Genomic DNA, 24,081 nt, shown 5'->3' with positions numbered 1-24,081 from the left:
TGACTATCAAAACGTAGTTAATTTTTTTAAAAAATCTCTTGTTCGAAGTCTAAAACTAAAATTTTCTTAAACATTTTTGAGGATAACATGAAATAAGTGCAAATTCTAAATTCAGCTAGCACGTAATCAAGCAAATAAACAACAGTTTGAGTTTGCCACACTGCGATGTTCCTCACGTATGGGAACAAAAAAGTGAAAAAGTACGCCGCATGGGAACGAGTTCTCTACACCGCGGAGATACGTGTGGCCACCTTGAAGTCGGAGGGAAGACGGTGATGCGATTTGCGGTGATATGACCGCGTGCAGAGTCCGGGTCTGGTGGGCGTGGACGCACAATGTGGGGGAGTTGCAAAGGCTTCCCCGCATCAGAGCTCTGCATTCTTTTAGGGTTTTCTACAATTCAATTTCCAAGGGATTGAAGAGAGTTTTGTCATGCTGATGGCGGGGCAGCTCTGACGCAGCCTGCCCTGTGTCGCACCAACAGGAGCCTTGGGGTTTTTGTAGTTGCTTTGTAACAAGGCGGATCGGTGCACAAGCTGAAAGCTCGTGAAAAGGAGGTTCAGTCTGCGAGGGTTTGAAGAATAGGATTGGGAAGAGGCGAGCGGGAAGAGAATGGGGTGTAGAGGACGTCAGACAGCGAAGCTGCTACAGGAGGCAGCTACTCCCTTGTTTCAGAGCCGCTTGAGGCAAGTAGGGGCTTCGGATGCAGCTTTACCTGTGACGTCGCATCTGCTTCGCCATCATCATCATCAAACTGCGGAGAAGGAATCAGATGGGAAAAGTCCATTGCGAAGCGCGCTGGGCAGTATTCGCCATTCCACGAGCGCTGCCCTAGCTTCGAACAGAGTGAAACCCGTGAAGCCGGAGGTGGAGACAATTGAAGTGAGCGTGGATGGACAGTCAGTGCTAGTGCCGAAGGGCATGACTGTGCTGCAGGCGTGTGAGCTGGGAGGGGTGACCATTCCTAGGTTTTGCTATCACAGTCGTCTCTCCATAGCAGGGAATTGCCGCATGTGTCTGGTTGAGGTCGAGAAGACTCCCAAGCCTGTGGCCTCATGTGCCATGCCTGCTTTGCCAGGTCTGATTCCATTAGTTAGTAACCCTCTTTTCTCAGTTGCAAGCTGTTTGACATACAATTCGTGCGGTTCTTATAACTTGGGGTGTGTCTAAAAGCGGGATACTAAGAGGTCGAATGGCTGAATTGCGTATAGGTATGAAAATTAAGACCGGTACACCTCTGGCTAAGAAAGCAAGGGAGGGAGTGATGGAGTTTTTGTTGATGAACCATCCATTGGATTGCCCGATTTGCGATCAGGGTGGAGAATGTGATCTTCAAGATCAATCTATGGTGTTTGGTTCTGATCGTGGCCGCTTTATCGACACAAAAAGATCTGTCTTAGATAAGAATCTCGGACCCCTCGTGAAGACCATTATGACAAGATGCATTCAATGTACCAGGTCAGTCGTTTTGGTTAGGAAGATTTCTGGTAGTACGTCCTTTTATCCATCCATGGAGTGAACTGTGTTACAAGTTTGCAAGAACTACGATCAAGTTTATTTATTTATTTATTTATTTATTTATCACAGAGGTCTTTTGAATCATTAGTTTGCTGAAAGACTCCACATTATGTTCAGGTGGCTATCCAAGCGTGTTAGGAATGAACAATAGCTACTTTTCATGTTCTGGAGGACGTCAAATTTTCTTTTGGGCTGGATTGAAAGTGTGGAATCCTGAGGGATTTTAGATAGCTCTTTCTGGAAGTGTGACTAATAGTTTCGCGACTATCTGTGCCTTAGCATTTTTATTGTATAGCAAAGCTAGCATCATGGTATGGGTGAAATGCTGCAATTCATTGAATTTATGTAATTGAGCCCTGTTGTAGGTGTGTGAGGTTTGCAAAGGAGATTGCTGGCGTGGAGGATCTGGGTGTACTAGGACGTGGAGGAAGTGAAGAGATTGGAACATATGTCGAGAACTTGATGACCAGCGAGTTATCAGGCAATGTAATTGATGTCTGCCCTGTTGGTGCATTGACATCTAAACCATACGCATTCACAGCACGACCGTGGGAGCTTAAGGCGACTGAGAGTATTGACGTTTTGGATGCCGTTGGGTCGAACATCCGGATTAACAGCCGTGGGCCGGAAGTGATGCGGATCATTCCTCGGCTTCATGAGGTCTCTTTCGTAGCCACTATTTATTGGTTCTTTTATGTAAACCATGGACTCGGGGCATTCCATTCCCAAGTTTTGCAGTAGGATTGATCAATTCATCATTTTTTGGTCTGAGAGTGTGACAGCCACTTCGAACTGGTGGTGTCTTTGCCAGTGTTGATGTCTTACAACAGTATAAACTTATTAGTATTAATATTTCCTTACTCGCTGACTTTGGTTCAGGATATTAATGAGGAGTGGATTGGAGATAAAGCAAGATTCAGTTATGATGGGCTCAAGCGTCAACGATTAAGTGAGCCAATGATTCGCCGTCCTGATGGTCAGTTACAGGCAGCTTCTTGGAAAGATGCTCTTGAAGCTATTGCTGAAGCAGCTTATAAAGTGAAACCTGAGGAAATGGCAGGCGTAGCTGGCAAGCTGGCCGATGCAGAGTCCATGTTGGCACTGAAGGATTTTCTTAATAGAATGGGTTGTGAGCGCCTCTGGGCTGAAGGAGATGGCACTTCTCCGGACGCTGACTTGAGATCAAGATTCTTGCTTAACACTGGCATTGCTGCTCTTGAGCAGGCAGACGTTTGTCTCTTGGTTGGAACTCAGGTAACTCAGCCCTGGCTTCTTAGACTTGAATTCACTTCTTAAACCTCCTTCGTTTTAGGAAACTCGCTGTTTCTTCTACAAGTGGTACTGTACCTACGGAATGTGTACCGTGCCTCAGTTTTGTTCGCTAATTGCTGATGTGATCGCAGATTCGGTGGGAGGCACCTATGGTCAATGCGAGGCTGAGAAAAGCAGTAAGGTTCAACAAGACGAAGGTAGCTGTTGTAGGTCCTGAGGTTGATTTGACCTATCCACACCAGCACCTAGGTGTTAGTACTGACACACTTTTGGAGATTGCGGAAGGAAGACATCCATTTTGTGCAGAGTTGGCATCGGCGGAAAGGCCTGTGGTCATTGTAGGTAGTGGAGCATTGGAACGCTCAGATAAGGCTGCGATTATGTCCGCATTGGATATCATTGCGCAGCAAAGTGCTCTAATTCGAGACGACTGGTTTGGAGCTAATGTTCTGCTTTTGAACGCTTCTCAAGCAGCAGCACGAGATCTTGGATTTGTGCCAGGTGCAAGGGCAGGAAAAGCACAGGCAAAATTCTTGTATCTTTTGGGAGCTGATGATTTGACTCCTGCAGATATCCCGGAAGATGCTTTTGTGGTGTACCAAGGCCATCATGGTGATCGCAGCGCGTACAGAGCAAACGTGATCCTTCCTTGTACAGCATATACAGAGAAGGAAGGTACATACGAAAATGTTGAAGGACGGGCGCAGCAAACAAGCCCAGCCGTACCCACCGTAGGGGATGCTCGTGATGACTGGAAAATCATTCGTGCTCTTTCAGAAATTGCAGGGAAGACGCTCCCATATGATACTGCAAATGGTTTAAGAGCTCGGATGCTTGCAGTGGCTCCAAATTTGTTGCGAATCGATGAAATTGAGTTGGTCACAGGTTGGTCACTTGATCTCAACACAAGACCAACTACTGCCTTAGAAACATCTCCTCTCCCGAAGGCCATTGAGAATTATTACATGACTGATTCAATTTCTCGCGCCTCGAGAACAATGGCACAATGCACTGCTACTCTTGCAAAGCGCCAAGCAGCAGCAGGATAATAGGGGATTATGCTGATCATGTGAATTTTCTCTGTAATAAAAGTGTCAGGCAAAGGACACCATTCGTACTCAAATTTATCGTCTTCTTGAATTGTTTTTTTTGCCGATTTGGTTCTCTTGTATATTTTGATGAATTTATCAAGTATCTTGAGCTAGATACCCCAGCCTCCTGATGGTTTGTATTTTGTGATGTTATATTTTAGTTGGTTGGGACAAAGATTCATTGCAAAATCCTCCAAACCCAATCGGCAGATCTTAGGGAGGAGTTGCTATAACCGTTTTGCGTTTAGTTTTTTTCCTCCGTGCTTATATACGTTTACCAGATTGGTAACAACGAAACTGCCTGGATTATTTCTTCGATACACTGGTGAAGGACAATCCGATAAATCTTAGAGAAATCTCAAAGAAATCCGAAGCCCAAGCATTAACGCATTAGCATCACACAAAGAAGGAATACTAAAACAATCACACATGATTTAGACGATTCCTGGCCTAATTGTCAAAATTCAAAAAGAACCAGTAGTAGTTTGAACATAAGATGTGAGAAAGAGGCTTTCCGAGGGTTTTGGACGAGGTGCTGGCAACGCGGAGTTGGAGAGCCAGCCATACCTCCGATATTGTTGTGTGTGCAAGGGCAACAGCGGTATTCAGAACCATCTGTAGAAGCTGTCGAACGACGAGGCCTTAACCCAAGAGAGTGCGACGGTGACGCCAAATAGGCTTACCTTCGCAGGTTAGGAAGTGCGGAACTCGAGCCCTAATCTAAGTAATCCAAATTGTGCGATGTGATAATCGAAACGCCGCGAACATAACACAACACTTACAGATGATACAATTCCAACCCTAATAATCAGAAAAGAATGTTACCGTAAACACACACTTGCTCGGAAGCTCTAAACCCTAAACCTAAATGACTGTAGAAATTAGGATTCAACATCGGGTAAGTTCTGCTCGACACGGATCACCGGGAACAGTAACGATGAAAGAGTCAATAACAAACTGGACAACCGCAAATACTTCAACTACAAAAGATTCGCAATCTCTGCCTTCAGTTTTGAGCTTCGGAGTGAGAAGTTAGTGTCCTTTCGACAGTCGAAGTGCGACGCCCTAGACTGTCCTGTCTAGAAATGAGGAGGATCTAGATTGGTGTCATTCTTGAACGGGAGATGTCTTATATGTTATATAAAAATAGAAACAAAAGTAGTTGACACCAAGATAGAATATCCGTAATAGTCTAGATGGTTAGGATAACTGGCTTTCACCCAGTCGACCCGGGTTCGAGTCCCGGTTACGGAGGAAAGGGATTTGAGTCTGTGGATGAGTGTCTGACTGTAGATCTGAATGTCACGCCTTTTGAAACATGGTATTAGTGTCTTTGATCGAAAGAAGTTTTTATTGTTATATGTATCACAAGTATGGACATTATCAAGGTTGGACAATTTTGTCAATTGTTGTTTAGAGATTTATATTATTGATGCATTTACAACCTCTTTTTTTTTTTCTTTCAATCTAAGCTGTAATCAATTAACTATATTATTATGCTTTATTTAGTTATTTTTTGGTGTGTTTCTTAATCTTTGTTATATAGTATTTAAAATTTTAATTGAAGTATATAATTATATTTTAAAAATTAATATTTTAATTACTGAACATATAAACACAAGATTCAAATTAATGCATTCTAAATGTAATAACTAAAAGTATTTTGTTTTAAAAAATATATTATCTTGTATCAAAAACATCTATATTACATTGGTTGAGGACATGATTATATGCATACATTTTGAGAACATATCATATTTATATATAACTCAACTTGAGAAAAGAATATTAAGAAGGATAAATTTATAATATGAGAATATACTTGAATGGTTTTTTGCAAGTACAAAGAACTAAAGAGTCTTGAACATAGTCTAAAGTCTAAGCAAGGCATATACAAAAATAAAGATGACCTCAATCTTGTCGTTTTGTTTATTGTTTATGAAAAAGGCCATATGAAAGCTCCTTGAAGAGTGTTGAGAGCATTAAATGTAGCTGGCGCTCTCCATGCTATTTACTATAGTCTATAGTATTTACTATAGCTGTAGTATTTGAAATATAGTGGAAAGAAATTGTTCATCTTCTTCCATTCTCTTTGTATAAGAAAAAAAATCCTATTAATAAACTCACTTCTTATGTGTATGTATTTACATATGTGTGCATATTACTTCTACTTATTCCCGTCTCTCTTTCTCTAAAACATTCTCTCACATTATCACCATGATTGCTCTTATGCTCTAATCTTGGTTCTTAAAAACTTATGTGCATTTTATCCTTTGTTTTCTCTTCATTTTTTTTATTTTTTTATTTTTTTCTTTCCCTTCTTCTTGTACTATTGCTATCGTGTGTTGTTGTTACTGTTGTGCTACTGCTACCATTGCTATCATGTATTGCGCTACTATTGCTGTGCTATACTGCTACTGCTGTGCTATTATATTACCGCACCCCCTGCGGACTACTACAAATTGTCGCCAAACTGTTGTACCTTATTGCTAGACTATTGCCAACTACCACATCCTACTGCCAAACTATAAGTCAGCCACGCATTGTAGCCATTTGCCACACCTTGCTGCCAAATTCTTGCAGTCCATTGTAGATCCTTATTTTTTATTTTTTTATTTTTTTATTTTTATTTAAAAAAAACTTCTAATTTATTTTTAATATTTTTGATTTTAAGTTTTAACTTTATCATTTTATTTGGCTTTATATTTTAAGGTGCATTTTATTCAACCTTTTCTACTTGAACTTATATTTTTAATTCATAAATTTATTTATAATCAGTGCTTCAACATCTTCAACTACCTCTACTATGTTTCCAACTATCTATCAAGGATATGAATTGAAAGAAGATGCATAAACCTAAAAAATCTATGTTAAAAAAATAATGATTAAATAGCAATAAAGTAGTATGTATATTAAAAAGAAACTTGAATGGCTATTGCCAAAAGACAAGAAAACAAGATACTCTTAAATCTAGACTAGAAACAAGAAAAGAGTTGATAAGAGTGAAGAAGGCTTCACTCTTTCCTTTATATATACTATCTAATTAGGAGCTATATAGTAATATTCTATAGGATCTCTAATATGTGTTGATTTTGCAGGACACATGCTTTAGCTTATAAGGCAAGTTTTTTATGTTTGGGCTATATAATTAGTTTGTTTTTTTCAAGCTACCAACATGTGTGGCACATGGCCAACTGGTTGATTACGTTTTTAACCTAAAAAGTCAATTATAGATACTTATTAAGTTAAAGTAATATTTATGAAGCTTCTAAAAAGCTTCTATAGAAGATATTATAGAATTAATATACTTTCATCTACTTTTATCTAATCATATAAGTAATTATTGGTTTATATATATATGTCCATGACATTATCTTCCCTTCAAGGGACAAGTTCCATAAGGTGCTGTCATCATATATTGAGGAAATCCAAGATACGACGAATTGTATTTGCTACATACTTTGATCTTTGTTCTCTTCAAAGATGGTTGATAGGACCTCAACCATCAATAGTGTCCCATACCAGGGTGGGAAGACCACCCAATTATTTAATTATTGTTAAGGCCTTCATAACTTTCTTCAAATAAAATATTTGAAATACTATCAAGAATTGTTCTTATCTTTAGTAAAATCATCAAACAATGGGAGTCCCTTCTAAGGTCGTAATACCAAACACGTTGTATCTCACCATCTATTCAAGGAAGAACATGTCATTCTTAAAGAACTTCATCTTGATTGCATCCTTTTGAAAGTTGTGACAATTACAATGTGTCACTTGATAAGTCAACAAACGAAGGTTCTTGAGTCAAATTTGTTGGTAGTTGGTTCTCTATTTCTTTAATATCATAAATATATAGAAACCACAAACAAAAATAGAAGATAGAATGCAATCTTTCTTAGACCTTGTTTCTTTTATAGAAAAAATTTATTATTTTTTATCTTGATTTTGATAGATGTTGTCAATAAAAAGCCTCTATTTCTTTTCTTATATTTGCAAGATTCTTTATTGAATCCCATGTATGTTCACTAATATTATATCAGTGCCAATGGATAAGATATTTCAATTTATTTTGGTGCCGCCTTGAGTCTAAAACTTCTTTCACTTTGAACTCTTCATTATTATCTATTTCTGTAGGAGGAAGTGGAGGTTGTCTTCTTCTTGGTATGTTTATAGTCTTGTATGGTTCAAGAAGAGATATGTGGAAGAAATGATGGATCTTCATTGACTCCAATAGATGTAATCAATAAGTAACTCGATTGATTTGCCTTCAAATATAAAAAAATCCATGCGTATGGTAGTCCAATTTATCACAAGGATGAATAGTCTTAATATTACAATAAAGTAACTATACCTTGTCACCTACATTAAATTGTGGTTGTTCTTTTTAATAAGTATCATCATTAATCTTTTGTTGTTCTTGAACTTTTTTTAATTGCACCTTCATTCTTGCATGTAGCTTTAATAAAAGATTTGTTAAACCTTTTGCCATAGGATTATCAACTTTTAAAAAGTCAAAAATATCAAATTGTAGATGGTAACCATAATTGATAAAGAAAGATATTTGTTGCATAGAAGAATGTATTATATTATTATAAGTAAACTTTGCCAATGGTAAGATAGTTCTACAATCATCTTGTTCATAATTGATTGTACATCTTAAGTATTATTCTAAAAAAAGCTATATGTCTATCAACGACACAAACTTGAAGAAGATAAATAAACTTGTGGAATCCATATTAAAAGAAAACTGATAAAATAGAAGAAAATATGTATATTCAAGGAAGAATTGGAATGACTATTGTTAAAGACTAGAGAACATAAGACTCTTGAAACTAGACTAAAAGTAAAAAAAGAGTTGATAAGAGTGAAAAATGCCTTATTCTTGCTTTTATATATACTACTTAATTAAGAACCATGTGTCGACATGCTATAAGACCTCTAATATGCATCCAACTTGGAAGATACATGTCTAATTTTCAAGGTAAGTTTTCTATATGTGTACCATATGTCCAACTTGTACTACAAGTGGTCAACATGTCGACATGTGGCTTCCTTATTGGCTAAGTTTTCAACCTATTAATCACCTATAGACATGTATAAAGATAAAACAACATCTATGAAGCTTTTAGGAAGCTTTCTACTAAATATTATCATATTTATCTATTTTGACTTACTTCTACTTATTCTTATTATATAGATATTTATCAGGATAAATATATATGTCCATGACATTATCCCCCCTTCTAGAGATGTATTCCACAAGGAGTGGTGATTAAATGTTGTTAAAGTCCAAAATGAGCTAAATTATATTTGCCACACACTCTCATCTTTTTTCTCTTTGAAGGTAGTTGATAGGTCCCTTCAACCATCAATAATGTCCTATACTAGAGCGAGAAGACTACCCTGATATTTGATCATTATTGAGGCCTTCATAACTTTCTTCAAACAAAACATTAGTAATACTATCAAGAGTGGTTCCTACCTCTAAAAGTATTATTAAACACCGAGAGTCCTTTTGAAGGTCATGGTATCAAACACATTGTATTTTACCATCTATTTGAAGAAGAACATGTCGTTCTTGAGGATCTTCATCTCGAAGGTTGTGATAATCACAATATCTCAACTGGTAGCTGAATAAATGATAGCTCTTAAGTTGAATTTGCTAGTTGTTGATTCTCCATCTCCTAAGCACTAAAAACTCCAAAGAAACAATGATACAAGATAGAATGAAAATCTCCATTGGACTTCCTTGCTTTATAACAAAGAATTTCTTGGCTTTTCATCTTGGTTTTGATGGATGTCATTGATGAAAAGCTTTAACTTGGACTGATGCATTTGCTAGATTCCTTGATAGCTCCCATGTACATTCATTAATGTCATATCCACACCAATGTACGAGATATTTTAACCTATTTTGGCCCCGCCTTGAATCTAATATTTCTTCTACCTCAAATTTTTCATTATTGTCCACTTCTAGAGTAAGTGGTGGCATTTGTCTCCTTCCTTATATATCCATTGACTTGTATGACTCAAATAAAGACACATGAAATACAAGATGGATTTTCATAGATTTCAATAGGTGTAATCGATAAGCAATTAGATTGATCTATTTATAAATAAAAAATGGTCTAAGCCTACAATAATCGAGCTTCTCATGAAAATGAATAGTTTTAATAATATGATGAAGTAATGATACCTTATCTCTTACATGGAATTGAAGTTGTTCCTTGCAATAGATATCTGCATTAGTTTTTTGTCATTCTTGAGCTTCTTTTAATTGTACCTTCATTGTTGTATGTAGCTCTGACAATCAATTTACTAGATCTTTTGTCACAAGATTATCGACTTTTGAAAAGTCAAAAGTATCAAATTGAGGATAATAACCATAATTAGAAAGCAAGGTGTTTATTGAGTAAAAGAATATATCAAATTATTGTAAGCAAACTCTACCAATGGCAAAAGAGTTATCCAATCATCTTATTGATAGTTGATGGTACACCTCAAATACTACTCTTAAACTTGATTTATTCATTCTGTTTATCCATCACTTTGAAGGTGGAAAGCTGAAAATAGTTTTGTATCTACCTTCAATATCTTGAAAAGAATTCTCTAAAATCTCAATAAAAATTGGAAGATCAGTGATAAAATCCATAGAGATAGAAGACCATAACTGTTTTGATATAAGTAATTGTTGGAGGAGTCTATATGGTCGATGATAAGAAATTTTTGATCTTAAAAAAATATCACATATCTACACAAATTCTTTAAGAGCCTTCTACATTTGAGACCATAAAAAATTTCTAGGTATAAGCTCTAAAGTCTTATTATATCCAAAATATCATGCTGTAGGGAAATTAAAACGAGCTTCAAGAGCATGTAATTGTCCTTCTCATTCCTAAACATATAAGCATCTTTCAAAATAGAATAGATTTTCCTTAAATTCAAACTTTGAAGTATCTTGAGACTTAGAATATTTTTTTGAATATCATGAATAAGAAGGTCTGAGGGCATACTTGCTTCGATCTACTTGAAAAGAGTTAAATCAACAATCAATGTTGATTTCATTACTCATAGATGAAATTATTTTAGTTTTAGTAAAATTATCTTTTGTTAATCAAAATATGCCTTCTTCTTCTTTTGGTATAAGATAAAAATATCTAAAAAAAGTATTAGACAAATCTTGTTGTTTTCCTCATCGATAAGTGATATTGAAGTCAAATCTTAATAAAGACATGTTCCAACGAGTTTGGCAACGATTCAAAATACGTTGTCATGATGTAACATGGATAATAAGTGAAAAGGTGAAGAAAATATCATGTTTTGAGGGATCACTTCAAAAATATTGTAGCAAATTATCTTGGAAAAATAGATATTAGTCAAAGGGTAGAAAAATTAAAGGTGCTAATACTGCCTATTTGCAAATTATGCTTCTATTTACTTTGTAAGGCCATAAATAAGGCAAAACAAGGTAGATTAGAAAAATAAAGGATATAGACATAAGTAGGGAAGAGTTAGGAGTGCAAATTAGTAAAAAATACCACAAGAAGACGAAAGTTGATATGCAAAGAAGACCAGTTATGAACCTGGGTCGAAATCAGACCCCGAGGCACAAAACCACGCTCTGATGGCAATTCAAGGATTCTTTGGCAGATCAAAGAGTGGGGATTTGATAGAAGAATGAATAGGGTTTCTATGGGTGTTGATTTTGGGTGATTTGGATCTGTATTGACTTTGTAATAGCTTTGCAAAGTCAAGGTTTGTTTCGGATGACTTAGGTTTTATGAATCAAAATAGGTTTTACATTTTGAGTGATTTCAAGAGTTTTGTTATAGATCTACGGATGAAAATTGGTGGATTTATGTTTCTAGTTGTGTTCAATATTTTTTGTAAATTTGAGCTTGATCTAACGGATGAATTGAAGAATATTAATGTTTAAATGGGTCAAGGTCTCAGAAAGTAGAATTTTAGGTCTAGTGAGATTTTTTTAGTTTTCTTGCAATCTATTAGTTGGATTGGAATAAAACTTGTGTGACAGGATATCAGACTTGTTTTTCTATGTGTATGAGAATTTTGAAATCAATCGAACAATACAAAGGAGAGATATTGGCTCTGGAAGATTGGCATTAAGATTGGAGAAGGAGGCTGGCCAATACCCGAGCACATTTTTGACGATATCGTCAATTTGGAAACTCCGATCCTTATCAATTTTTTTTGTGCTTGTTTCTAACTTATTTTTTTAGAAGTATGTAAAATTTGAGTTAAGATCAATGGTTTATTCATTAGTTATTGGGGTTTAAATATGTTGTAGGAATTACTAGGATTTGGTTTAGGATTTGGTTAAGATTTGATTTGGGGTTTAGGATTTGGATTAGGGTTTGATTTAGGGTTTAGGATTTGGTTTAGGATTTAGGATTTGGATTAGGATTTGATTTAGAATTTAAGATTTGGTTTAGGATTTAGGATTTGGATTAGGGTTTGGTTTAGGATTTATGATTTAGGATTTGAATTAGGATTTGGTTTAGGGTTTAGGATTTAGGGTTTGGATTAGCATTTGGTTAGAGATTAAAATTTGATTAAGATTTGGTTTAGGATATAGGGTTTGTCTAGGATTTGATTGAGGTTGGATTAGGATTAGGTGTTAGGGACATAGTCTTTAGAACCTTTAGAGACAAGTTTCTAGAATCTTTTAGAGACAAGTTTCTAGAACCTTCTAGAAGCAAGTCTCTGGAACCTTCTAGAAGCTTCTTAGTTAGTAGAAGATGTTAGAGACATAGTCTTTAGAACCTTCTAGAGACAAGTTTCTAGAACCTTCTAAAAGCAAGTCTTTGGAACCTTCTAGAAGCTTCTTAGTTAGTAGAAGATATTAGGGACATAGTCCTTAGAACCTTCTAGAGATAAGTTTCTAGAACCTTTTAGAAGCAAGTCTCTAGAACCTTTTAGAAGCTTCCTAGTTGGTAGAAGTTGCTTGAGAAGCTTCCTAAATAGAAGTATATATTGGAATCGAGGCTAAAGAGTTCTTCAATCTCGACAACACATCTATTGGAGCTCTAGCTCACCTCTCTGGTGTTGTTCTTGTATTCATCTAATTAATCTAGTTCTTGTCAGTTCTTCTTGAACTTCTTGTTAGATCTCGAGCCTGTATTTCTAAGTCCGTGACAGTTTGTCAAGACTTCACTCACCTCAGATATCAAAGCTAGTTTCTTCCTTGTTAGAGTGCGGATTACCTCTCTGCTTGAAAGTATACTAGCATTTTAGAGGTTGTGGATTACCCTCCTCTAAATTGATATTTCTTTTGTTACAATATTGGAGTCTTATTCTTCTTGGAGAGAGTGGATTATCCCTTTTCTTGAAGCTCTTAAGGCATTTTAGAGGTTGCGGAGTACCCTCCTCTAAACCAATATTGTCTTCTTGTAGAGTCATTTCTATCTTTCTCTTAGAATGGCCGGAGGCCAAGACATTAGTATGATGGAAAGTTTGGAATCCAAGTTAGATGCTATCATGAATGCCCTTGCTACGTTATCGCAAAGAATTGCAGAGATTGAAGGAGTCGTGGCAAGGCTTCATAATGATGGAGCATCTAGAATGGCACAATCTAGGTTGTACCAGCCTCAAACTTCTGCACTTGGAGAAGCAACTTTGCCTCATGTTTGACAAACACCGCTGGTTCTACAACATAAGGAGCCCCAAGTTAGCCTTCCAAATAAGTTCGATGGTACGCGTTCCAAGTTTTGAGGATTCGTCAATCAAATCAAGTTGATAACAGTTTTACAGTCCGAACCCTATCCAACGGAGGAGTCACGTGTTGGGCTTGTTGGAACCTTACTTACAGGGCAAGCTCTATCATGATTTGCTCTTTTGTTTGAGAAACGATCGTCTATACTAAACAACTTTAAAACCTTTTTGGAGGCGTTTGCGGAAGCATTTGGTGAACACGACAAGGTTCAATGGGCTACAACAAAGATCCGGTCACTACGACAAGAGATGCGCTCTATATGAGTCTATGCATCGGACTTCAGGCAATTAGCATGCGACATCAATTGGAACGAAGAAGCGTTGATGAATCAATTCTATTGATGTTTAAGGGACGATGTGAAGGATTTGCTGTTAACTCTTCCTAATCTGCAAACGCTCAATGAAGCTATTAGCCAAGCTGTGAAGTACGATAATCGCCTATTCCAACGCCGCCAAGATCAACGTTCAAGACAACATACCATTTGCCACGTCCCAACTATGTCGACAACTAGTGTGAATTCACATTTAGAGGTAGAAGACATGTAAATTGATGCAGTACGTTTCAAATCCCTTACTCTGGAAGAAAAAAAGCGGCGTATGGAGGAAGGTCTATGCTTGTATTGCGATGAAGAAGGCCACAAAGTTAGAAACTATCCCAAGAAGCAAAATCGATGTATTATCAGGACTAGGGGCATGTTTATTTAGGAAAACGAGGATGCTCAGCTATAATAGGAACCGTGCGGCTGGACAGTGAAATATCGTAACAACAACCAGGTTCCTTTCTTTCCGCTCAACATGCCCTTTGCTTTACAATCCCTTTGCTTATTGGCCCTCAAACTCTGAGAACCTTAGCATTATTAGATTCAGGAGCATCTGCTTGTTTCTTAGATGAAGAATTTGCGAAGCATCATAAGATCCCTTTAGTACAAAAATCCAAACCTATTCACGTTGAGGTCTTAGATGGGCGACCTTTATTGTCTGGTAGTATCACCCATGAATCAGAACCTATAGAAGTGACGTTTAAGGGCCATAGTAGTCATATTATTTTCAATATTATTAGAACCCCATCAAATCCCGTTATTCTTGGTCTTTCCTGGTTAGAAAAACATAACCCATCTATAGATTGGAGGTTGCGAAAGATGACCTTTCCTATAAAACCACCCAACAGCAAGCCTAATAGAAAACCCTGAATAGAGAAATCTTTATTCATTGGAGCAAGAGCATTTATAAAATCATCTAAAAAAGACACACCATCTGTCATTTATGCGGCTCTAACTACCAAGGAGAAGATCTCGACAACAAGTATACCTGAGCAATATAAGGATTTTAAAGACATGTTTCAAAAGAAGAATGCCGACATGCTACCGGAATACCGACTATATGATTGCGCCATAGACTTGCAAGAAAGAGCACAACCGCCTTTTGGCCCAATCTACAATCTATCCCTGTCGTATTGTAACACGAGTATACCGTGAAAATATAAAGAAAGGGGACTTTTATTAATGTTCAGTTACCTCGAATATTGGGAGCAACGACCAACTTCAGTGCAAATACTGAGTGGCCAGGTTCAGTCACCCCGTTACAGTCAGTCGGGCATACTGAAATGCTCCATTCGATTCCAATAACGGGAGTCAGCAGGAAGAAAAAGGACCAATTCACACGACGGGTGAGCCTGGTTCGAAGAGCCAATTGGATCCAATTTCAAGAATCCAATCTGGGTCCTCTTACCCAATATGAGACTTGAATTGCCCGGGCAATCCAATGCAGTCTAATTACGGGAAAATCCAGGTCTTACTACGGGCCTCAGCCAATTTGACGTGAAGGATTGATTTGATCCAATTACGGGAACATCCAGGTCTTACTACTGGATTCTTAGCCAATATGAGACCTGAATTGGTCGGGCGACTCAATGTGGTCCTCATTACGGGGTTTCGATTTTATTTCAGGCTGTCTTGTTCTCTGTGCCGTTTCAGGGAATGTTGTTTTCGATAAAAGGATCTCTTAAAGGTAAAAACGGGGGAGAAAGCTCTGATGACGAGAGCCAATTTTGGATCCAAGCTTTGACGGTGGGAGCCAATTCCGGATCCAAGACGGAAGATTGAAGAAATTCAAAGGATAAGGTTAAGGGGGAGAATAAGTTTGAGGGCGAGGTTTTAAAGGATAGGGGAGAGATAGCTTCATGCTTCGGGCGGGGAAAGAAGACAAAGAATTGGGTTTTTTTTTTTTTTTTTTTTTTTTTTTTTTCTTCATAGGGTTTTGGGAAGACTGAGGCAATCGTTGCTGAAGTCAGTGTTGTAATGGTGAATCAGGATTTTTAATGAAGTGGGTTTGATTACTCTTGACTGTTTTGTGAAATCGAGTTACGTCTGTGATGAAGAATTAAAAGGATGTCTATAGGATTGAGTATGCGGAGTGAATGAAATTTTTTGGGTTAATCTAACGAGACAGTCACTGGATACAAGATCGTGAGTGTAAAGCGGTATCAAAGATTAGCAGTTTGGGTTGTTCGAGGTTCTCTGTAACGTCTAGAGACCTACCGGCTGGGACAAAAAAGACTTCGGCGAGCAGTCGAAGGGCATCCGTATAGATTTACGGTGTATTTTTGCAGTCGTTTATATTCGAGCAGTCAAAAACTGATAGACTGCTTGACTATTGGCGAATCTCCATACTACCTTTTACAGCCAGACGCCCGGCGGGTTCTCGAACAGGATAGCACGTAATACGACATAAGTGGTGAACCCGACGTAAAAGCTTAAGGTGGAAGGTATTGGATTTTTTTTGATTTTATCTTTATTTTATGGAAAACAAAAATAAAAATTTTGAAGGATTTTTGGGAGGAGTTTCTGGTGGGGATTCTTCTGAAGGACAAGGTATGCACATGGATCCGTCTATTGCTAGTATGTTTCAAGCCTTCTCATTATCAATATAGCAACAGCAAAGCAATGATCGAAAGGAAGCTTTGGCAACCAAAGCATTGCAAGCAGTGGTCAATAAAATTGATCAATTTGATGGGAGGAATATTTCAAGGTATTTAAGATGTTATGTTCGTGAAATGGAATTAAATCGGGTTTCTGAGAAGAAAATGGTTGAACTATTTGGACTTGCCATGATACCGGAGATAAGAGACCATATTACATCGATTACGGATCGTTATGGGAATTCATGGGAGGTTTTTTCACATGCATTGAAAGACGAATATTTCTTGGAAGATGTTGATCGCGTTACTAAGAAGCTATTTCTGGAATGGATTGAATGGCCCAATAAGAATTTACAAGCGACAGAGCTACTAAGGGAATTTGAGAGGCAATACTCTCAATTGTCGAAGGTAGAAAAATTGACATTGGAGTCGAACAAAGTTGATCTATTTCTTCAAGCTGCTGATGGAGAATTGCAAGGGAAATTAAAACTCCTTCTTGAAGACAAAGAAGAAGATGAAGGATTGACAACAAAGTGGAAGAACGTTGAAGATGCAATGGGGTTGCTTACAAAAAAAGAAAGGAGGAAGGATAGGAGCAATATTCAGAAAACAGTACAAGCACCAAAAGCTCCAGTACGTACAACACCACCAACAATGCCTACAGTTCAACCTTCGACATCCTTATCGAAGAAAGCAGATATGGGGATGGAAGAAATTATACGAGGAATGCGAGATCTTCAAATCAAATTGGCAAGACTTGAAGAGAATACTTCTATAAAAAATTCGAAGAATATTTCAAAACAAGGATATGTACAAAGATGCATTTGGTGTGATGATGCTTCACACACTAGAAAAGATTGCAATGAATTTAATAATATGATACGGTAGGGAATTATTTGCTGGAAAGATGGGAAGATAGCATTGAAAGATAGGGATGATCTTCTTCAAACCAATTTTGGCAAGGGAGGAATGAGAGCATTGGTTCAAGATTATCTAAAAGACCATGAAACAACAGCACGAGAAAGTGCAAGTTATGGTGCTAGAGTAGATGATGAAATTGGTGGAAGTACGAAAACTAGTGAGTTTTGGGCTTCTGCCGTTTCTACAATGCAAGAAGGAAAATTACCTCGAGAAGCGTTATTGAGGACTGCAGCTACAATACGAGGTAGAACAGGTTGGGAGGATCCTGTTAAGTCTCTTTCAGTTCATGCATATATTGCTAAAAGCGAACATGAAGCTTTGATGGAAGAAAAGAGACGAGGAAATTTTGATGATACTAGACAAGGAAATTCTTCTAAGAGGCAAACTCGAGGAGACAAGGCTCGGGAGACAGCTTCACAAGAATTGCTTGTAAAGGATACCTCAGCACCATTGGAAGAAAAAACAAAGGAGACAAAAGATAAGGGCAAATTAATTGCTTATAAGCTACTTTCTGACATTGAAGCGGCAACAAATTTGAAAGGGGTGTTGGAAGAACGTATATTAAACGCTAAGGTGGAATTCGCATTGAAAGAAGTCTTGGAAATTGCAAAGAAGGAGTTTCATGATGTCATCATTGACAGCATTAAAAGAAAGAGGTAATTAAGGGGCGAAATAGGAATGAGTCATGCTATTGATGCAAGAATATATAAAGATGAAGAAGAGGTTCATATTGGTTACAAGAAACTAAAAAATGAAAGGAATGGGTATAATCAACAAGTATGTTTCGAAGATTCTAGTGACAAGGAAATGGAAACTTTGAGCCATTATACTCGAAAGCATTGGGCAAGGGCAACTACTGAGGTATTGGTGAAAGTAGGAGATATAGAAGAACCAATAGTTGCTTTAGTCGACCATGGTTCTGAAATAAATCTCATGTCTAAAGATCTTTATAAGAAGCAAAAATGGCCAATTGATATGGAACATGGATGGGCAATACGAGCAGCTAATAACACACGAGGCAAATTATATGGAGCTTGTCCAGATGTCAAAATTTGGATTGGAGATGTTGCGACGGAGCAACATTTCTTTGTTCAAGATACAACGTCTTATCCGTTGATTTTAGGACAACCTTATAGTACGGCAACACGGATGGAAACAAAAGTACTTGATAATGGTTCTGCTTATGCAAGGGTACGGAGCGAAGATGGGAGAAAAGCTGTACAATTTCTAACAGTACCTCCTAATCATGAACGGAATCGAGATAGATTGAGGGAGAAACCATTGCCAAAGATTGTTGAAGGATTTAAGGATTTTGGAGAGGTACCACTGTAAAGCGAGATTATGGAGGTACAAAAGAGGAGGTACTCTCGCGAGATGAAGGTGCCTTTGATGCGAGTTTTATTGGTATATTGGAGAATGGAAATATTATGTATAAGAAAGTTGATGATTTTAAAAGAAAAGAAAGAAAAAGATTATATAATATTGAAGGACAATTATGCAAGTTAGGTACATTGCAAGATGATGAGAGGATTTTAGGTGTTTATGAAGAAAATGAACTGGAAGATTCATTGGAATTGATTACATCTATTGCGTTAGGGAATAATGATAAGATTGTTGAGATTCATTCAAGAGAGGTTTATACCATACTTGAACCTTTTCAAGCACCAGAAGTCATTGTAGAAACGAGATATAAAACGACAGATAAGAAGGTAAAGCTTGTTGCCGGATCATTACCAAGAGATTCTAAAGAACAAATGGAAGAAGCATCAAAAGAAGCAAGTTTAAGAGATCCAATGAGTATTGGACATCAGTTTATTAAAGAGACTTTTGAAGAATTGAAGATTGGTTCTGATGGTTCTTTATTGCCGGAGGAAATTACTTACTTCAAAAAGATGTTGGCTAAACAAGGTAGATCGTTTGCTTTTGAATCTCATGAAATTGGGTGTGTGGATCCAAATATTATAACACCTATGGTTATCTTCACTGTACCGCATGTACCTTGGAATCTAAGATCGATTTTAGTATCGAGGGCACATTTACCTAAATTGATGGATCTATTAAAAGAAAAGATAAAGATGAAAATATTGGAAACCTCGTTTGCGCCGTATTCTAGTCGATGGTTTACTGTATCTAAGAAGAATGGGTCACTATAGTTTATTCAAGATATGCAACCGATGAATGGAGTAACTGTCAGGAATGCAGGAATTGGACCTATTGTGGATAAATTTGCTGAGGCGTTTGCTAGAAGGGCGATCTATTGAATGGGTGACTTGTATTCAGGTTATGATCAATTTCAACTTGTCGAAGGAAGTAGAGATATGACAACAATGAGGACACCACTTGGATTGGTTAGAATGTGCACTCTTCCTCAAGGCACGACCAACTCAGTGGCGCATATGATGAATGGGATGAATAAGGTATTGAGAGATTTTATTTCGGAAAAAACCATGCCTTTTCTGGATGATGTTCCTATAAAAGGGTACAGAGAAGGAGACAAGGATGAAACTTTAGATACGAGGGGGTGTCGCAAATATGTTGTTGATCATATACAAGATTGTGAAAAGATTTTAACTCGGCTTGGAGAAGTTCATCTTACATTATCGGGTATGAAGTCCGTATTTGGAGTACGAGAGGTTGTGATTGTTGGACATTTATGTGGATCTTACGGAAGAAAACCAGATCCGACTAAAGTTGATGCAATTGGAAGGATGAAAGAGGATTGTGATTCTTTAACAGAGGTTCGCAGGTTTTTGGGTGCATGTGTATTTTATCGAATCTGGATCCCTCATTATGCTCACATAGTGGATCCATTATATGAACTGTTACGCAAGGGCTACCGATTTAAATGGGAAGAAAGACATATTCAGGAATACAAAGATTGAAGAAATTATTGATGTCACCTCCAATATTGAGGAAGGTTGATTATAAGTGCAATAGACCAATGATTCTTACTGTGGACGCTAGTCCAATTGCCATTGGATGGGCTGTGGGTCAAGATGATTCAAATGGGAATAGATTTGCAGTTTGATTTGGGGCTAAAGTTTTAAGTATTCATCAGCGTGCATATTCGCAAGTCAAAAGAGAACTTTGGAGAGTCGTTTCGGCTATGAAAGCTGAAAAGGACTATTTGATTGGGGCAGTAGTAGTAATTGAAACACATTGCTTGCCAATGCTTGGAATGATTATTAACTGTTCAACGCCAGATATTACAATGTTGAGATGGATTGCTTATATTAAGTCACTAAATCCAGAATTCAAGCATATTATTGGGAAGGACAATTTAGTAGCAGATATGCTATCTCGAGCAAGATACGAGAGGGAGGACGAAATGGTTGAAGACATTGATGACGTCGGATTGAAATTCTATTCAATATCAAATCTCAACAAAGAAGACAAGCTATTTCTTGAAGAATCTTATGAAGGAGAATTATTGGATATTGGTCATAACTTGAATACCTTGACTAAGCAGGGGAATTGATCTACAGAAAAATTCAAACAAATAAGAAAAAAAGCATATGGATTTTTACTTCGAGATGGATTCTTATAGAAGAGACCGAAGAAAGGAATTGGGATGCCACAACGAGTGATAGGCAAAAAGGAAGAAAAACTAAAATTATTAAAGGAGTTTCATGATAGTTTATGGGCAGGGCATAGAGGAATCTGGGCTACTTTTGTTAAACTCAAGGAACGATATTGGTGGAAAAATATGTATCGAGATGTGCTCTCATTTGTAGAGTTATGTGAAATCTGTCAATCGTATTCTAATATCCGACATCGAGATGGTCTTCATCCTACGTATCCTCTAGCTATTCATTTTAAATGGGTTGTTGATTTGGTTATTATGCCGGTTGGGTTATGGCAGATGAGATATTTGGTTTTAGCTCGTGAAGATTTATCAAATCAAGTAGAAGGAAGAGCATTGAGGACAAAATCTACAGAAGGGATTTGTAGGTTTTTGCTTGAAGATGTCATTTGTTGCTACGGATGCGTAGGAAAAATCACTACAGATCGTGGAGAATTAAATGCACAAGAAGCTCGTAAGTTCTTTGAAAGATGTGGAGTTAAACTATCACTGACTACTACTTATAATCTAGAAGGGAATGCAAAAAGCGAACGCGGTCACCCACCGATTGTGAAAGCATTAGTTTAAGCTTGTAATGGGAAAGTTAGAGAGTGGCCACGGCTTTTGTCATTTGCATTATGGGCTGATCGAACAACACATAGTTCGGTGACAGGATATATGCCAGTAGAACTTATGACAGGTCGAAAACCAATTATGTCGATTGAAGAAAAGGTACTTACTTGGAGTATGCTACCATGGGAAGATGGATTGTCAAGAGAAGAACTTCTGGCTATTAGGATTCGACAATTGGAGTAAAGAACGGAAGATGTGCAGATAGCATTGGGAAGGTTAAAAAGAGCAAGGTTACAAAATAAGGCACGATTCAATAAGCAACATCGATTGAGACCGAAAGCAATCGAGGAAGGTGAGTGGGTACTTGTTTATGACAATAGTCTGGATAATCAACATAGTACTTTGCGGAAATTTTTAAAACGTTGGTTTGGACCATATGTAGTAACAACTGTTCATGATAATGCGACTTACTCGTTACGAGAGTTAGATGGTACAAAATTGAAAATACCAATTGCAAGAAAGCGAGTAAAAATATTTAAACGAAGACACGTGGAGATGAATATGGGAGACCTTAATGAAGGTATAGAGATTTCGCAGTTAGAGATTGAAAGTGATTTGGATAATTAATGTAACGAAGACGAACTGGACAAAGACGTAGAAGATATTTTCTAAATCAAACAGCAATTGGGTGAATTGGTCCATACCGGAGGATGCACAGGTTCAGAGAGGGTGGATGTCGTGTTGTAACATGAGTATACCATTAAAATATAAAGAAAGGGGACTTTTATTAATGTTCAGTTACCTCGAATATTGGGAGCAACGACCAACTCTAGTGCAAATACTGAGTGGCCAGGTTTAGTCACTCCGTTACAGTCAGCCGGGGCATACTGAAATGCTCCATTCGATTCCAATAACGGGAATCAGCAGGAAGAAAAAGGATCAATTCACATGACGGGTGAGCTTGGTTCGAAGAGCCAATTGGATCTAATTTCAAGAATCCAATCTGGGTCCTCTTACCCAATATGAGACTTGAATTGGCCGGGCAACCCAATGCAGTCTAATTATGGGAAAATCCAGGTCTTACTACGGGCCTCAGCCAATCTGACGGAAAGGACCAATTTGATCCAATTACGGGGACATCCGGGTCTTTTTATTGGACTCTTAGCCAATACGAGACTTGAATTGGTCGGGCGACTCAATGTGGTCCCGATTATGAGGTTTCAATTTTGTTTCAAGCTGTCTTGTTCTTTGTACCGTTTCAGAGAACATTATTTTCGGTAAAAGGATCTCTTAAAGATAAAACAGGGGAGAAAGCTCTGACGACGAGAGCCAATTTTGGATCCAAGCTCTGACGATGGGAACCAATTCTGGATCCAAGATGGAAGATTGAAGAAATTCAGAGGATAAGATTAAGGGGAAGAATAAGTTTGGGAGGGAGGTTTTGAAGGATAGGGAAGAGCTAGCTTCATGCTTGGGGCGGGAAAAGAAGACAGAGAATTGGTTTTTTTTTTTTTTTTTTTTTTTTTTTTTTTTTTTTTTTTTTTTTTCTTTATAGGGTTTTGGAAAGACTGAGGCAATCGTTGCTGAAGTCAGTGTTGTAATGATGAATTAGGATTTTTAATGAAGTGGATTTGATTACTCTTGACTGTTTTGTGAAATCGAGTTACGTCTGTGATGAAGAATTAAAAGGATGTCTATAGGATTGAGTATGCGGAATGAATGAAATTTTTTGGGTTAATCTAACGAGACAGTCAGTGGATACAAGATTGTGAGTATAAAGCGGTATCGAAGATTAGCAGTTTGGGTTGTTCGAGGTTCTCTGTAACGTCTAGAGACCTATCGGCTGGGACAAAAAAGACTTCGGCGAGCAGTCGAAGGGCATCCGTATAGATTTACGGTGTATTCTTGCAGTCATTTATATTCCAATAGTCAAAAACTGATAGACTGCTTGACTATTGGCAAATCTCCATACTACCTTCTACAGCCAGACGCCCGAGACGTATTCGAGCAGAAAAGCACGTAATACGACATCGCAGACGGAGTTGGCGGAGTTGCGAAAGTACATCGATGAGAATCTAGCCAAGAACTTCATCCGTCATTCAAAATCATCAGTTGTAGCACCCATCTTATTTGTGAAGAAGAAAGATGGCTTGTTGCGGATGTGCATGGACTATCAAGGCCTCAACAAGGTAACAAAGAAGAATTGTTATCCGTTACCCTTGATTTTTGGTCTCTTAGAACAACTTGGACGTGCAAGGAACTTTACAAAAATTGATCTAAGGCGAGCTTACAACCTCGTACGAATCAAGGAAGGAGATGAGTGGAAGACAGCGTTCTGTATAAGGTATGGCCATTTTGAGTATAATGTTATGTCCTTTGGTCTTACCAATGCTCCAGCGATCTTTCAACATATGATGAATGACATTTTCCGAGAGCACCTTGACGATTTTGTTGTCATCTATTTAGATGATATTTTGATATTCTCCAAAAATGAG

General features: G+C 37.6%; 1 protein-coding gene and 1 non-coding gene across 2 annotated transcripts; both read left to right on the top strand.

Moving 5' to 3' along the window:
* The first annotated feature begins 390 nt into the window (after positions 1-390).
* LOC112296101 (NADH dehydrogenase [ubiquinone] iron-sulfur protein 1, mitochondrial) lies at positions 391-3,913 on the top strand. The gene is made up of 5 exons (XM_024548266.3): positions 391-1,078; positions 1,212-1,458; positions 1,884-2,178; positions 2,398-2,772; positions 2,922-3,913. The coding sequence occupies exons 1-5, from the start codon at positions 613-615 to the stop codon at positions 3,837-3,839; spliced, it is 2,301 nt and encodes a 766-aa protein (XP_024404034.1). The 5' UTR covers positions 391-612; the 3' UTR covers positions 3,840-3,913.
* Positions 3,914-5,062: 1,149 nt separating this feature from the next.
* On the top strand, positions 5,063-5,135 carry TRNAE-UUC (transfer RNA glutamic acid (anticodon UUC)). The gene has a single exon. It is a non-coding gene; the product is annotated as a tRNA-Glu (tRNA).
* The last annotated feature ends 18,946 nt before the right edge of the window (positions 5,136-24,081 follow it).

The sequence above is a fragment of the Physcomitrium patens genome, chromosome 19, assembly GCF_059467195.1.
Source record: "Physcomitrium patens ecotype Gransden chromosome 19, ASM5946719v1, whole genome shotgun sequence".
NCBI lineage: Eukaryota > Viridiplantae > Streptophyta > Bryopsida > Funariales > Funariaceae > Physcomitrium > Physcomitrium patens.
Note: the sequence above shows the minus strand (reverse complement) of the source record. Positions and strands in the feature narration are given on the sequence as shown.

Excerpts from the sequence above, each read along its gene's own strand:
- LOC112296101 (XM_024548266.3), top strand. The coding sequence starts at position 613 with ATGGGGTGTAGAGGACGTCAGACAGCGAAGCTGCTACAGGAGGCAGCT. Across the intron at positions 1,079-1,211 it reads TGCCATGCCTGCTTTGCCAG|GTATGAAAATTAAGACCGGT; the intron begins GTCTGATTCCAT and ends AATTGCGTATAG. Across the intron at positions 2,773-2,921 it reads GTCTCTTGGTTGGAACTCAG|ATTCGGTGGGAGGCACCTAT; the intron begins GTAACTCAGCCC and ends ATGTGATCGCAG.